Source organism: Solanum dulcamara, chromosome 9 (assembly GCF_947179165.1).
Source record: "Solanum dulcamara chromosome 9, daSolDulc1.2, whole genome shotgun sequence".
NCBI classification, from domain to species: Eukaryota; Viridiplantae; Streptophyta; class Magnoliopsida; order Solanales; family Solanaceae; genus Solanum; species Solanum dulcamara.
Window position 1 is genome coordinate 70152011 of NC_077245.1, and position 15039 is coordinate 70167049.

General features: G+C 35.2%; 1 protein-coding gene across 4 annotated transcripts; it reads left to right on the forward strand.

The window, feature by feature from the left end:
* The first annotated feature begins 2379 nt into the window (after positions 1-2379).
* LOC129902686 (nudix hydrolase 9) lies at positions 2380-15039 on the forward strand. 4 transcript variants are annotated; one of them, XR_008770144.1, is made up of 9 exons: positions 2380-2538; positions 2620-2694; positions 4085-4141; positions 4383-4465; positions 5432-5490; positions 6427-6575; positions 7050-7193; positions 8253-8406; positions 14550-15039. XR_008770144.1 is itself a non-coding variant. In XM_055978054.1 (9 exons), the coding sequence occupies exons 1-9, from the start codon at positions 2458-2460 to the stop codon at positions 14643-14645; spliced, it is 852 nt and encodes a 283-aa protein (XP_055834029.1). In that variant the 5' UTR covers positions 2382-2457; the 3' UTR covers positions 14646-15039. The 4 variants fall into 4 exon arrangements, 3 of the variants coding, with proteins under 3 accessions (XP_055834029.1, XP_055834028.1, XP_055834030.1); XM_055978054.1 differs by having other exon boundaries at positions 2382-2538; positions 6478-6575; positions 8248-8406; XM_055978053.1 differs by having other exon boundaries at positions 2383-2538; positions 8248-8406.

Here is a 15039-nt window from a genome sequence, read left to right on the forward strand (position 1 = left end):
CTCTCTAAATTCATCATTTGATTCCTAGAACCTAGAATTATGGTTGGTAATCATTGGGGAATGGTTTGAACTAAAAACTAATGGTGGAAAATAGCCCTAGGATAGGATTAGGATCATGGGTTTGGCCTAGAATGAGAATTGTGTTATTTTTCATGATAGTTAGGCCATTATGTTGATCATTTATATATATTTACTATTTTCTAGACCAAGAACGAGAAGAACGAACCTGAAAAGGAAAAACTATTGCATTATAAGGTTGTTGAAGCGTAAATTTGAGGTAGGTGATGGTTTTATTTTTGGTATGTGCTTCATATATTTATTAAATTTCTTCATGATATACATATATATATATGAATAGGGAGACATGCTAGATTATATGAAATGATCACTTGCTGACCTTTTTTGTAATGAACCTCTTGGTGATATAATACTATAAATACTGAATGTATTTGTGATTGTGGTATGTTTGGATCGGGTGTCACATTCTGACATATAAATTGGATTGGGTGTCACGTTCCAACACATATTTGGATTGATTGTCACGTTCTGACATATATTTGGATCAGGTGTCACATTTCGACACATATTTAGATCAGGTGTCACGTTCCGACACAAAATTGATTGTTTGGAGGTCTATTGAGAGGAAAAGTTATAGCATATTGAAGATATTGAGTTGTGATCTTGCTGAATATGGTTGAAATGAGATTGGTTGACTTATTCTATATGTATGTCCTTGTTGTGTTGAGTTTACTTGTTTATGATCTGCCTACTGGTTAACCGTGTGATCCTACTAGTACACCGTTATTTTTGTGTACTAATACTACACTTGCTCAGTCTTTTGTTGAGTACAGAGCATATTCAGCTGGCTGCGGAGAGACCTCATTTAGAGGAGTGACTATTGTTCGAGTTCAAGGGTAAGCTATTTCTTTCAAGGTGTCGTGGACTCTCTTATTTTCTAGTCCTTTTTCGAGGACTTAGATTCAAACATTGGTTTAGTTCATGACTATGTTTCTTCTTCTTTTGGGGTTGTATCCCCTTGTTTTAGACTTGTTTATTTTAGAATTTTGGTACAGAGATTTTCAGTTCTTAGGATGTGTTTACTTCCCATATTTTGGGTTGATAACTAGTTGTTTTCTGAGTTTGTGGAAACTCAGCCTTTATTCTCATTTTACACCTATTTTCCTTAAGTTTGGGAATTCTTTGTGATTAGTGTTGTTGGGTTGTTTAGAATGGTTCTTCCACCAAAGAGTTAGTGTGAGTGTTAATCACGGCGGGTCGGGGTCGTAACATTCTTTAAGAAACAAATAAGAAACGATTAAGAGAAAATTATTAAAGTCACAATCTTGTTTATTAAACTCTAAATTAGTAGAAAATATATTTTTAATTTTTTTTCTTTTTTCGCAAATTTTAAATAAATTGTATCTAAATTATGACTTAGATTTTTTTAAAAACTATTTTTAAATTAAAATATTGAAGAGTTGAAACATAACTCAATAATACCATGACAATATGTAGATATACCGTAATGGTATCATGGATGATTGAGTAATCTTATCGAACAACTGAAGCAAATCTCAATAAAAACATTGCTCTGTTGCTATTTGATATCACTAGAGTGTATTATACTTTAACGATATCACGAAGGAAGAAACAATTATTCAATGAATATACTACTCAGTTACTTTTTGATATCATTAGAGTATATTTATATATTATAATATACTTGGAAAAAAGGGTGAGCATTCACGTCAACATAAGGTCAGTGCGTGAATAAAAATAAATATATGTCATTTTAAAATAAAGGGGATACGAAAATAACGAAGTGCGTGAATAAAAATAAATGTATACCATTTTAAAATAAAAAGGATATGAAAATAATGAAGTATTTAAGACCAAATAATTTTTTTTATATATATAAATGTTTTTTCCGTTTTTTGGGAAACTTACATAGATATACTAAAATATTTATCATTTATAGCAATACTATTTTTATTTTTATTAAACATTTATAATATATTTATAATACAGTTTTAATACATATTATAATGAACAATTTATAAAACACTTATAATACAATTTTATTGATGAATTATAATACAATTTTATTAATGAATAATGCATTTATCACACACTTTAATACACTTATAATTCAATTTCTTACAAAGAAGTATAATATATTTTAAAAACACTTATAATATATTTATATCACATGCATAATTTACTTTTAATACATAATACAGATTTATCATATCATAGCATTGCTATAAATAATAATAAATAAAAAATTAATAATTATTTATTAAAAAATTTATACGGAAGCCCATTAAAATGGAAAGGGTGGGCTGCTCAACCCGAGACCAAATCCTCAGTCTTAAGTCATCTTCTCATACTATTTCACTGTAATTTGATCAATCGAGCATCTCTCTCTCTGTGCGTGTGTTTAGTCGGAGAACAGAAATGGAGGAGAAACTCAGCTGCAATGGCGGTCACGAGTTCAAGCTGCTGCTCTCATGTCCTTCTGGTTTATCACCTTCACAGGTTACTTTATCTTACTCATGAATGTTTTTTCTCTCTGTATGCTCATTTTTTGTGATCTGAATTTGTTCTTTTTGGTATAAGGTATCAGTTGTTTTCGATGAAGCATACGATAGGATTCCTCACCCCGATCCTACTTTGGAGCAGTCCATTTCTGAGGTTGTGTTACGATTCTCCTTCTTTTACACCATCTTTTCGTGTTTCTGCATTCATCTGACTAGCATTTTCACTCTTGTTAACTTTTACCAAGTATCCTATCCTAGATTTATCAATTAAAATTACTTCGACGGAGCAAGATGTCAACATGTATAATTTTTAGTGTGAATTAATATTAGCTCCTTTACAATGTGTAATCTAAAATTAGGCAGCTAACAAAGTCCAAAAATTGGTCTTTTCTCATTACAGAGTTTAACTTAGTCCAGCTAAAATGTCAAGGTAACATTTAGCTTTGACAGAGTGATTTGGAGTTGAGATTTCATCAAAACATCTTCGATTCCTTTCATTCAACAAGCACCAAAAAATAACTGCTGGGGTCATCAACCAGATTTTCTTGATGGCCTTGTAAACTCTCCATAGCCTCCAACTTATGTATGCTTCCCTCGTATGTTGTGGCATGACCCAGATCAAGCAAAAAATACAATAGAACATGTTCCATAGGTCAGTGGCCACTAGGAAATGCAGGAATAAATGGCTGAAAGTCTAGGTTTTCCTCTCACAAATGACATTATTTGACCAGCTGAAAGCCTCTTCTGTTGAGATTATCATGTGTTAGGCAAGCTTCATTAAGGGCAATCCAGTTGAAGCATATAACCTTAGCAGGCAGTTTGGGCTTCCGTATTGGTTTCCAAGGCCAAGAGACAATTACCTAATTCTGAGTACAGATCTGTTTGTAGTGTTCTTTCACTGTGAAATTTTTCTTCTTTCCCCAAGTAAGGGTGTTAGGTAGTTTCTCATCAATGGTGTACCTCTCCATTTTGACTAGCATATCCATCAGATTTTCCACTTCCCAATCTTGTATAAACCTTCTAAGGTGCACATCCAGATTATTGCCACTGGCCACTGGAAGAGTTCTTATCTAGGGAATATGGAATGGGATCGAGTATTCATCCATGAGTGTACTTCATCAACTAATACTGCTTATTTTGTTCCAAAAAGAAGGAATAACAGGACGAAGGAGCATGAGGTTAATTCTAATTGTCAATATGAAATTGGACATTTATTCCTTGTCTTTTTTGAATTAAAGTTAGACGTAAAGTACTATGGATCACAATCTGTTAACAAAAGATGTGTAGAAAACATTTGAAAAATTCATAGTCAAGAAAAAATGTTTGACTTCCGAATAGTAATGGTTTCATGCAAGAAGAAACAGAAGGCATACTTCACCAATGACACTAACTTGTGCTGATTGTAAGAATCATACTTGATTGAAAGCCCAAATATCAAAATCTAGTTTTCTCTACTATAGTCTGTACGATTAAAAGCTATAATTATCACTTCTACCAATACCAAAATTTGTTCTGAATCTTTTGATTGGTGTAAGGTTTGTTAGATATGGGATGCAAGAGTTCAACAAAGTTCTTCACTTTACAATGGAACGAAGTTCAGGGTATACTGCACTCTTTTGTTTGCATCTGTTCTACTTTTAATTCTGAATAACGAAGAGTTTGAGTATTATCTGTTCAATCTAGAATTTAGACAGTTAGTGTTTGTCACTCACTTTTATGACCACAGTTGCAACTCACTTATAAGAGAGTTTACCTGGTCATTTCTCGTTTATCAGATTCAAATAAGCTGCATATCCTTGATTTATTTCATCTAAATTTTTCTTATATATACTGATTTTACAGTACGGTGGGTACAACTTCGATGTAGGGAATGATCCCAAACAACAACTTCACGTTTCCCTTCATCTTGGTCTGACAGATTATAGGTTCTTCTCTATCTTTCTCTTCCTCCTTTCCTTCCATCCATTATCATTTCATTTAACTATATGTTTTTCCATTTGATGTGCATGTGATGGAAAACTATAATGATTTACTCTGCCCAGTCCAATTTGGACAAGCTAATTTGTTGTCCCAATCTTATCCAGAACGTCTGAACCATGAATCATTCAATGTGATTTGTTCTTTAGAGTACCCTCTATCTTGTAGTTGGGGGTCAAAGAGGAAATCTATTAATTACACCAGGCAGCACATTGAACCATCCCCCACCTATTTTTTTAGGTTTTCCACAATTTTGGTTAACGTCTGCAATTAGTATTGCTGACATCACCGGTATTTTAAAAAAGGTATTGCAGAATGAAGATATTGATAGTGGTGACAACAACTTATTAACACTCTGGAATCCCAAATGAAAACTCTTTTTACCAGAAGGTATCTGCTTAACTTTCAGTGTTGTTGTGGAAACTTCAAGATTTTCTTTTTTACGAATTCTTCTTTATGCTATTGAGGCACTACTTTTTGCAAGGGCTATCATCTACTGTAAAATGGAGAATTAGATCTTTAATGTTGTATGCTCCCTGTCTTGAAAATCTAAGTTTACTTTCTGAACTGATTTTTTCCGTTATATAATCGCACTTGACAGGTCACACGGGAGTTTGATATCACAACTGTAAATGTTTTGTCAATTTGTTTTCATACATATCAACCTTCTGTGCTTTTTCATTGATTTATCATCTTCCCTGGTTTCAATTGTATATTTGCTCATCAATAGCTTTATGAAGCATTTTCCATATCACTGTTTATGTTCTTTATTTGTGTTGTTAAAATGTTGGGGTGAAAAATGAGAACTTGTAAATGTCCGTCTATACTTTACTTGAATCCATGCATCTTCCCGTAAAGATGAAGAGCGAAAATAGAATAAAATGATCTTCTAACATTTGAACCTTTCTACTCAGGACATTCGTGGGAACAAATTTAAGTCTAATGTGGGAAAGATTTCTTGTTCCATCTGAAGGTAAGCTTCCATGATATACAATTGGTTGTCTGCCTTCCTTCTTACTGTTGGAAATGATTGTACTTGTACCTTGTATATCTCCAATGTAACTTCCATATTGACATAATATCGATACTGCAGAAATAGAAAGAGACCCTAAAGGGTAGAAGTAAGGAACAAATTGACAACAATGGTTATATGAAAGCCGAAACCTTCAATCAGAACCCCAAAAAAGGCACCAAATCTATAAGATAACCCTCAAGAGGAAACTAAGTCCTCAATCAACCAATCTACCTATGATACCCTCAAGAGGCAAGGAAACCTTCAAGCAAGTAATCCCATCAACATTGTTGAGCAACATAGGCCATAGACCCACTCTCACAAGAGTTCCACTCTTCCAATTCATATAATCTCAAAATAGTCTAAGTCTAAATGAGTTATTCTCCTCTATTTATAGTCTAGAATGAGACTCGAATTGCAGTCGCATCAAGCTTAGAGTCTCACAACGCAAGTGAGCCCTTCTCCCTGCTTCAGGTATTCTTCCAAGTGGAGTCTTGTACTTCCATTTTAGCAGGGTTTTGAGCTTCAGACCTTCATTCCAAGCTCCCTCCAAGTCTCAGAAGTAGCGACTTGATGCAGAGCTCTTGAATCTCTAAGCTCAGTTTGGCGTGCATGCATCATATATGAACTGCACTATAATCACAACCCTTTCTTATTTCTTATGGTTCCCTCTTCTATTCTCTTTTAAACATTCCCAACATACGATCTGCAGCTAATTTGATACCTTAAGAACTCTAAAAAGGATGCAAGTTTCTTATGTGATGCAAAACGGCATGTAACATTTCAGAGAACAGACACTTCGAGTATTTGAAAAGGGATGAATATGATTCTAACTGATATTCCAGGTTGCAAGCCTAGTTTTCATTTGTAGTAAGAGATTTAATTGGTTTTTGGCAGATGATTGTATACAGTGTCAGCACACATCAAGTCCTCTGGGTAATGGTGCAGTTGTGGAGACTTCAGACGGAAGAATACTTGTGCTTCAGAGAAGTAATAAAGTTGGAGAATTCCCCGGATATTTTGTTTTCCCTGGAGGCCATCCAGAGGTATCTCACCTCATATTGTAAGGAAACCTTTGATTGGTAATGAATTTTTGATAAATATAAGCTTTCACAACTCAAAATGGGAAAGGCAAAAATGGTTGTAACCCAACAAGCTACTCTTAACACTTTCATGTTGAAAATAACATCTGGACTATGGCAGCAAAAAATAATTGCCATATTTCCTTTTGGAAAAGGTATATGTGTTTCACCATTTAGACCTTTTAACTAAAAAGTGATTTTAAGTTGGGTGACTTGTCATCTGTATTTCTTTAACTTCACCTGCTTTTAAGGAAACCAGCAAACTTGTGGGTTATTTAATTAGAAGATCACCTAAGGGATTTTGAATGTGTGACTGCTTCATGCAAATCACTCTTGTTTTGTGCCAAGATTAAGCTGTGGATTCTTTGTTTACCACTGCCCAAATATGTCCAGGTACTAAGCAATGCATGGCATAATTATATTTTATGTTTTTAACAGCCCCAAGAAGTCGGAATAATCTCCCATGAAGGCTTCCAAGAGCTGAATCAATGTCACATGATTAACAGCAAAGTCTCTCAGGAAATGTTTGACAGCATTGTCCGCGAAGTTGTTGAAGAAATTGGTGCTCCTGCGAATTCCCTTGTAAGTGGTGATTTTTGTTACTCTCATAGTCATCTTTCTTTCTTTCTTTCATGTATGACCTTTCCAATTTGTCATTGGAAGTAAAAACACTACATTGGGAGAAAAGAGAGTGATCCTTTGTTGATAGTGATACTTCCGACCTTTTCTTTTTCTCTTATGTCAATTTGTGAGGATGAGGATTGAGTTCATTATTATCGACTCTTTTTTAAACTTTTCACTTTGCTCTGCTCTGTGTAAGCATATAATTCCTAATACTTAGAAATTTTGGGTAGCAGACTAGTGAAATCGGTCAAGTTTGTAATCTGGAAAGAAAAGAATAAGAACCTTGATAAGTGATGGCACATACTGGATAAATGTAATGTCTAATCAGCCTTGTATCAGGCCTCAGCCTGTTTATCATTCTGGGTTATTATACCAAAATAGCACAATCACGTCAAATCTTGAGAATGGTCATGTTTGTTGTGTTGTCAATTTTTCATATACAAATCTGTATATGATCGTGTATTTCGAGTAAAACATAGTTTTGTGGTCCAACTATGATCATGTATAATGATCGCGTACTTCGAGCAACACATTTTCTTATTTGTCACTTTATTTGTCAGTAAGATCTACCTCAAAACTGTAATCAAATAATTTACTGTCATTATAAATATGGTCTTTCATCCATGATGGAAATTATGTAGAGAAATTTGACAAACTTACTAATTAGTAAGGGAGGAAATCATTTGAGCATTACAACATGTATAGTTTTTGTAGTTTTTTGGGGGGTTAATATGCTATCTAAAGGTTATCTTTGACGAATGTAGTATAACATAATATGTAGGACACATTGATTGTCAGCTGCAAAATAAAGTTGCATTTACAATATGATCAGTTGGAGACTGCTGAATTATTTATGAATATGGCTCTCTGCAACTCTTGAGGGGGGCTGTTTTTACGTGCACACTCAGATTGTTGTTCCCTTTCAGATAAGATTGCATCATATTAGGATTCATATTGTGTAGAAGCCATCTAACTCTTGTTATTTATTCTTTATCTTTGATGTTATACTCAGTCCAGCCCCATCTTTATTGGTATATCCCGACGAGTACTGAATGTTAGACCAACTGCTTTTTTCTTCATCAAATGCAATCTACTGTCAGATGAAATTCAACAACTGTATTCTAGTGCACAGGATGGCTTCGAGTCAACTCAGCTTTATGCTGTTTCAATGGTTAGTTTTACAAATTGTTAAAATAGTTCTCGTAAGCAGTCTTTTTTCTTAATTTTTGCTTGGCTGCTGTATGGAACCACTTTTGCTGAGCTCTGTGGAGCTTAGCCTAGCGGGAGTCCCATGCAGAGGGCAAAGGAGCATCTAGCATGAGTTTGAGGTCCAACACACAATGCTAACATTGTAATGTAATTCACATTGTTAAAACAAGGCATGTGAGTGTTCTGGAGAGGCAGGAATTGTTTAGTTGTAGGTGGAGCCAATTGGAGCTTGTAGGTTAAATTTGGAATCTACGTTTAGTTCTTAATTTTGGAATATCTGTTCTCTTTCAGATTCCTTCTGGAAACTTTTAGCATGTCATCTTTGCAATCATACAGAACTCCTGTTGCTCATAGCATATTCTCAAAATGTCTGATTCATCCCAATTTTGTTGGGATTTGCTATTTTTAGTTTCTCTAGAATAGATATACATTTTTTAATTTTTTTTTTGATTAATGGAATAGATATACATTATTGTAACATGGAGTTTATTTCTGAGTTAGTGTTGTGAATGTTTGAAATCAGGAAAAAGTCATAGAATCTAAAAATCATATTATGTTTTTTTCTAATTAATTAGATTTCTGTCTAAATTTTTCACAGAAACTTTGGTTGTTATGAGTTGCATGTATAACTATATAACACTAGGTCACTAGCTGCTTGAAGAGTGATAGAAAGTGTCAATTGCAAATCTATCCTTTGGTTCTGCCTTACAGCTTCACATCAGTGATGCTTGATTCTGGCTTCTTCTTATTCTAAGCATCAGTGAAACCCTTAAAGTGGATGAGATCCTTCCAGCCAACTAATCCTGTACCCTTACAACTCGTAGAAGGGACTCGTTCTGCAGAGTCTGAGACACCTTGAGAACTAAGTCTCTGAACTTTCTCTATGGATCACTTCTATGACTCGTCAACCTCTCTACAAGTCGTAACTTGACTCGTATACTCACTTCCTTCTTTGGTAAAATTTCAAACATCGAAATCATTTCTACGCATCAGTCCTACGACTCTTAGAAGTACCTACAAATCATAGGTTGAGTCATAGAAGCTGACACAATCCATGTCCTCAAAATTTTCCTTCATTTTGACTTTCCGACTTATGAAGTCTTACAATATCTCCCCCTTGGGAATATTCGTCCTCGAATGTGATTCATTAGCATAAAAAGGACACGGAATGAGGAATAGCAACCCAACATGAATACAATGACATATAAAAAAAGCACAAACCATGATACCTTCAAACTTAGCATAAAACATGCTTTAAATTTTTAATTTCATGAACATGCATGCAAATGAAAGACTTAGGAAAACTGAGATGTAAGAGTTTTAAACGGTTTGAGCAAGAATAACTTAGTACTTTAGGCTTGAGTAGAGAGAAAGGGATAAAGGTATTGCTTCATCATATCCGCTTCCGCTTTCCATGTAGTGATTTCGATTTGTTGATTCATCCAAAAGGCCTTTAAGGATGCAACTTCCTTGTTCCTCAATTTCTTGACTTCCCAGTCCAAAATTTCAACCGGGACCTCTTCATAGTTCAAGTTCTCTTAAACATTCACTATTTTCAAAGGCACAATGAAACTGGATCACCTACACATTTTCTCAACATAGATACATGGAATACCGGATGAATCATAGCCATTTCCAATGGCAACTCCAACTCATAAGAAACCTTGCCAACACGTCTCAAGATCCTATAAGGCCCCACATACCTAGGGCTTAACTTTCCCTTTTTACCAAACCAGACTACACCCTTCATGGTGAAACCTTCAGGTATACCCAGTCATCTATATTAAACTCGAGATCCCTTTTCCTAGTATCAAAATTGGACTTTTGGCTACTTTGAGTCGTCCTCAACCCTTCTCTAATGAGTCTCACCTTTTCCAAAGCATCAAGCACCAAATCGGGACCCAACTAGGTCATCTCACCTACTTCGAACCAACCAACCAAAGACCTACATTGTCTCCCATACAAAGCCTCAAATGGCACCATCTCAATGCTTATATCACGATCCAAGCCTAGGGCCTAGACGTGACACGGCGAATGAGGAACATGAAAGTACCTCAAACAAGCCTCTTAGCATTCATTTAGCCTTTCATAAGTAATGACAAAAAAAAGGCGAAAACCATAATAGTAATTCTTCAACTTACATATGTCCAACAATACCTCTAACTTTTATATTTAACAAGGATAAGACAAGTCCTTAGCTCACCCTCAATCATAATTGAAAAAAATGCTAAGTGTCTAAAGGTCTCAACATATCATAAGCTAGAAATATAAAGGGGTATTGTTCCTCAAACATTGGAACTCACCAAAAGTAGCCTTCAACGAAATATAAACAAGCCACATGGAAGAGAACGAGGAGGAGCATCGTTCCCTATATGGTGATATCATGTAGGAAAAAGAGTATGCGTTAGCACTCTAAATGTACTAAGTATGTAGGCATGCAATACAATGTAAAATTTTTAGGACATTTATAAGGTAAAGTACATAAATAAGTTCATGCATGTGTAATCAAGTAGATATCATTTAAATCATACATATATGGATATATACATACATGAGTAATCCTGTAAATAACATTTGAAACGTTCCTTTGTGGGGAGTTGACTATAACAGACATTAAGACCATGTGAACTATTGTCACGACCCAATCTAGGGCTTAGTCGTAACACGATGATCGAAACCCCGAAGGGCTCCAATCAAGATCTTGTACATATCATAAGCATACATAGGGTAAATGAAAGAAGAAACATCATAAGAAAGTCTAAACTATGAATAGTAAATAAAGAATGTCACATGACAACATAGACTCAAAACATTTATCCAACTAGATGTCTCTACTCATGAGCATGGGCGGGCGCTAAGACATGTCTCTAGCTCACCCTCAATATAAAACATAACAAAATTCTTTGAAAACAATAACCAACTCGATGACTAGTCCTCGATAAGTGAGGACTCATCACAAACACCACCGGATAGAAAAGCTTAACTAGTCACGTGGACGAATATGATCTTCAACCTTAACCCCTATATTATGAGACAATGTAGGCAAAAGTTTGCATTAGTACGTTGGAATGTACTGAGTATGAGGGCATGACATGCAACGTAAATCATGAGATGTAATGGTCAGTAAAACACATGATAAGATGAGATAAGTGAAATCATGAGAAAACCATAATGACCAAAGCATTTAAAAATCATGGCATACGTAAGAGATCATACATATGTGGGATAGGAACCATAACCGATAATAAGACCATGCGATCTATAACATGGAATCCTATTGTCGGGAATCTATTTGTCAAGGTAGACTCTACCCCACTAGGCGGGTCATACATACGCTATATGTAGATCCAATAGTTAGGCCATGAAGGCAACCTATGGTGGCACGTAGTTTATGGGACATGAGGCTGCTACTAAGGCTTTTGGTAGGGCCTCCACCTCAAGTCCACTCGGAGCTAAGTCAAATCCCACGGAATATATACATAGCATAGAAATCATATATGACATATATCATAGTAATGATCATAGGTTTGAAATCATAGAGTAGCTATTTTTCATAACATACTTGTAATGTGAGAATTGTCCTTTCATCATTACAATCATATTTGCATAATTCATATAGTTAGGCCCTAGGTCACCACATAGGGCCCTAAGTCACCTTACTTCATAACTTGCATGAAATTCATACCTTGAACTTAGAGTAGAACTCAATTGCATAACCAATTGACTTGAAAATCATGTAATTGACTTGAAACATGCATGATCATATACTTTCTATCCGCTCGTGCATAATTCGTAAAGATAATATCATTAGGAAGTATAATTGAAAATATTCATATTTTACATCATGAACCCTAGAGATCAAAATAGGAAAATTCATGGAAAACTCTTCAATTTAATGCAATAGCCATCAATTTATATTAAAATAGACTCATAATCATAATTTGAATCATAATTATGCAATTGGAATACAGATCATAAAACCCATAAAATACCATACTTTAATTTGATCGAAAACTTTGAGAAATTGATTGGGCTACATGGATGAAAGAATCTATAAATCAATACCCACATACCTTAAGTGAGGAAACCAAATAATTTGAAAGAACTTGAGAGTATTGATGGAGAGCTTGAGTGAATTTACTTGAAGTCTTCAATGGAGCCCTTGAGAGTCTTTTGTAAAGAGAGAAATGTTTGAGTAGATGAATTGTAGAAGAATGAATAGAATGAGAGGTTTAGGTTAATTTATGGAGCTGAATTAGGTCCTAAAAACGTCTAGGTTCATTAACTAACAATTAGAAAAAAGTATAAAGTGCCCTTACTAAAAATTAAATTCTGCCATAACACCATCGTTAGGTCCGCGATGCGGAGGCGAGCAAGTCTGCAACACGGACTTTCCATGCACTTCACTATTTTGTGTATCTTCTTTAAAAAAATTATCTTTCGATATACGAGTCCTAAAAATCCACCGAGACTATTTTTCTGCAGGTTTTGACCCCCTGATCAATATTTCAAACTCGGATTTTCTAAAAGGGTTAAGGATAATGCATTACATGAGCGGCCTATTTCCAAGACATTCTTAAGACACTTGTGAGCATTTTGAGAGATATTACAGTTATTACATGAAATCCAACATAACCCCTATGTTGGCCAGGGAGACTACTTGCCGGGTAAAACTCCATCAACTTTATTCATTTCTTTAACTTTAACTTTAAGGGGCTATTTGTGGATTCATTAGCCTAAGCCTACAAGGGCTCCTATGTTGGCACATAGTTAATGAGACAAGGGGTTGCTTTTAGGATTTCCTTACCGAATCTCACCTCAATGACCCATTTGGTGCTAACTCAATCCCACGGAATAGTTTAATACTTCAAAATAGTCATAGCATATAGCTTGAGAATTCAAAACATCATATTCAGTAGAATAGCTCATTAAAGCCTTTGGTAATTCAAACATGCAAGAATTGTCCTTATTGCATAAAGAATCCATCATTCATAACATTTCATCATTCTTTTATTTCATAATCCTTTTAATCATAGACATTGCTTTTATAAATATTAATTTGGAATCAAAGCTTTCAAGTCAAACTTCATTGAAAATATAGTAAAACTAGGTTAGCTTCTTGTTATGCTACTGTTGATTAGAGAGAAAAAGAAGTTTGGTTTCAGTTCCCAGGAGAACCAATTATAGAATGGTTGGGGAATACGGCATCGCCGAGGGGTAAGTTCATTTCATACCTCAAGGCAAGGAAGATGATTAGGAAGGGTTATATTTACCATCTGGTTCGTGTGCATAACTTGGAAGTAGAAGTACCGACTCTTCAGTCAGTTCCGGTAGTTAATGAATTTTCAGATGAACTTCCAGGTCTTTCTCCTGAACAGGAGATAGAGTTCCCCATAGGTGTATTGCCAGATACTTAGCCTATATCTATTCCCCCTTACAGAATGGCACCCGCAGAGCTGAAGAAGTTGAAAGAGCAACTGAGAGACTTGTTAGAAAAGGGCTTCATTAGTCCCAGCACATCACCTTGGGAAGCACCGGTATTATTCGTGAGAAAGAAAGATGGGTTGCTGCGAATGTGTATTGATTATAGGCAACTGAACAAGGTAACAATAAAGAATAGATATCCCCTACCCAGGATTGATGATTTATTTGACCAGTTCCAGGGTGCTAAGTATTTCTCGAAGATAGACCTGCACTGAGCATGAAATTGCATAAAATGAACCTTAGGGGAATGTCCTTTCTGTTCTATCTGTGACCATTTAGCAGCTAAAGCTAGCAATGTATTTGTCATGCGAAGATTCAGTTTGAACATTTTAACACTTTACTACTTTTGTTTTATTTTTTGAGTTCTGTTCTTTCTTGCATTCTTACTCCATAATCTGTTGGGCATTACGGACATCACCATCTCAAGACTGCTGATGGTGGGTGCATTTTGTTTTTGGGCAATGGTCCTTTGGTGAAAGACTTGTTGCTAAAATAGTAAAAGAGACAGTTTTGCTTCGTTTATAAAAGAAGAGTCCATATTACTTCAGACATGTCGTTCTGTTTTGTCCTAGCAACACTTTTTATCCATGACTTAATTTCCTACTGTTTTGTTTTTGTCAGAGTGATTTAGAGAACATGGCTTCTAAAATGCCCGGCTGCCACAGGGGAGGCTATGCACTCTACAAATTAATGGTACAAGGCACGAGTGATAGTTAATCACATCGTTTGCTGAATGAGAAGATTTTACAGCCTCTTAATCTCCTCTACCTGATATATACACGTTGGTCTCAGTCCTTGATGTGCAATCTCCTGCTATGCTATTTCATTGATCAAAAGAAAAATTCCCCATGGAAAATATAAATGAGCTAGCATGCACAGATTATGTGATTTAGTCATATTGAATTGCAACAAAACACATTTGTCTTTGCTATGTATTGAGCTGTATTAGTTTTGTTTAATCACAGGATTTATTCGAATATTGGCTGTCCATTTCTCTTCGCTTGTTCTCAAGGCTTTATTTACCGATTTCCAACTTCTGGATCAAGAACTATTATGTTGGCTCATGCACCAACAAGGACATTTTTAGTACACCTTCTTGTACGCATTTCCA

Bases quoted from the DNA above. Each gene is read 5' to 3' on its own strand.
- LOC129902686 (XM_055978053.1), top strand. From the start codon at position 2,458: ATGGAGGAGAAACTCAGCTGCAATGGCGGTCACGAGTTCAAGCTGCTG. The intron at 2,695-4,084 runs GTTGTGTTACGA...AAGGTTTGTTAG, and splicing joins TGGAGCAGTCCATTTCTGAG to ATATGGGATGCAAGAGTTCA. The intron at 8,407-14,549 runs GTTAGTTTTACA...TGTTTTTGTCAG, and splicing joins AGCTTTATGCTGTTTCAATG to AGTGATTTAGAGAACATGGC.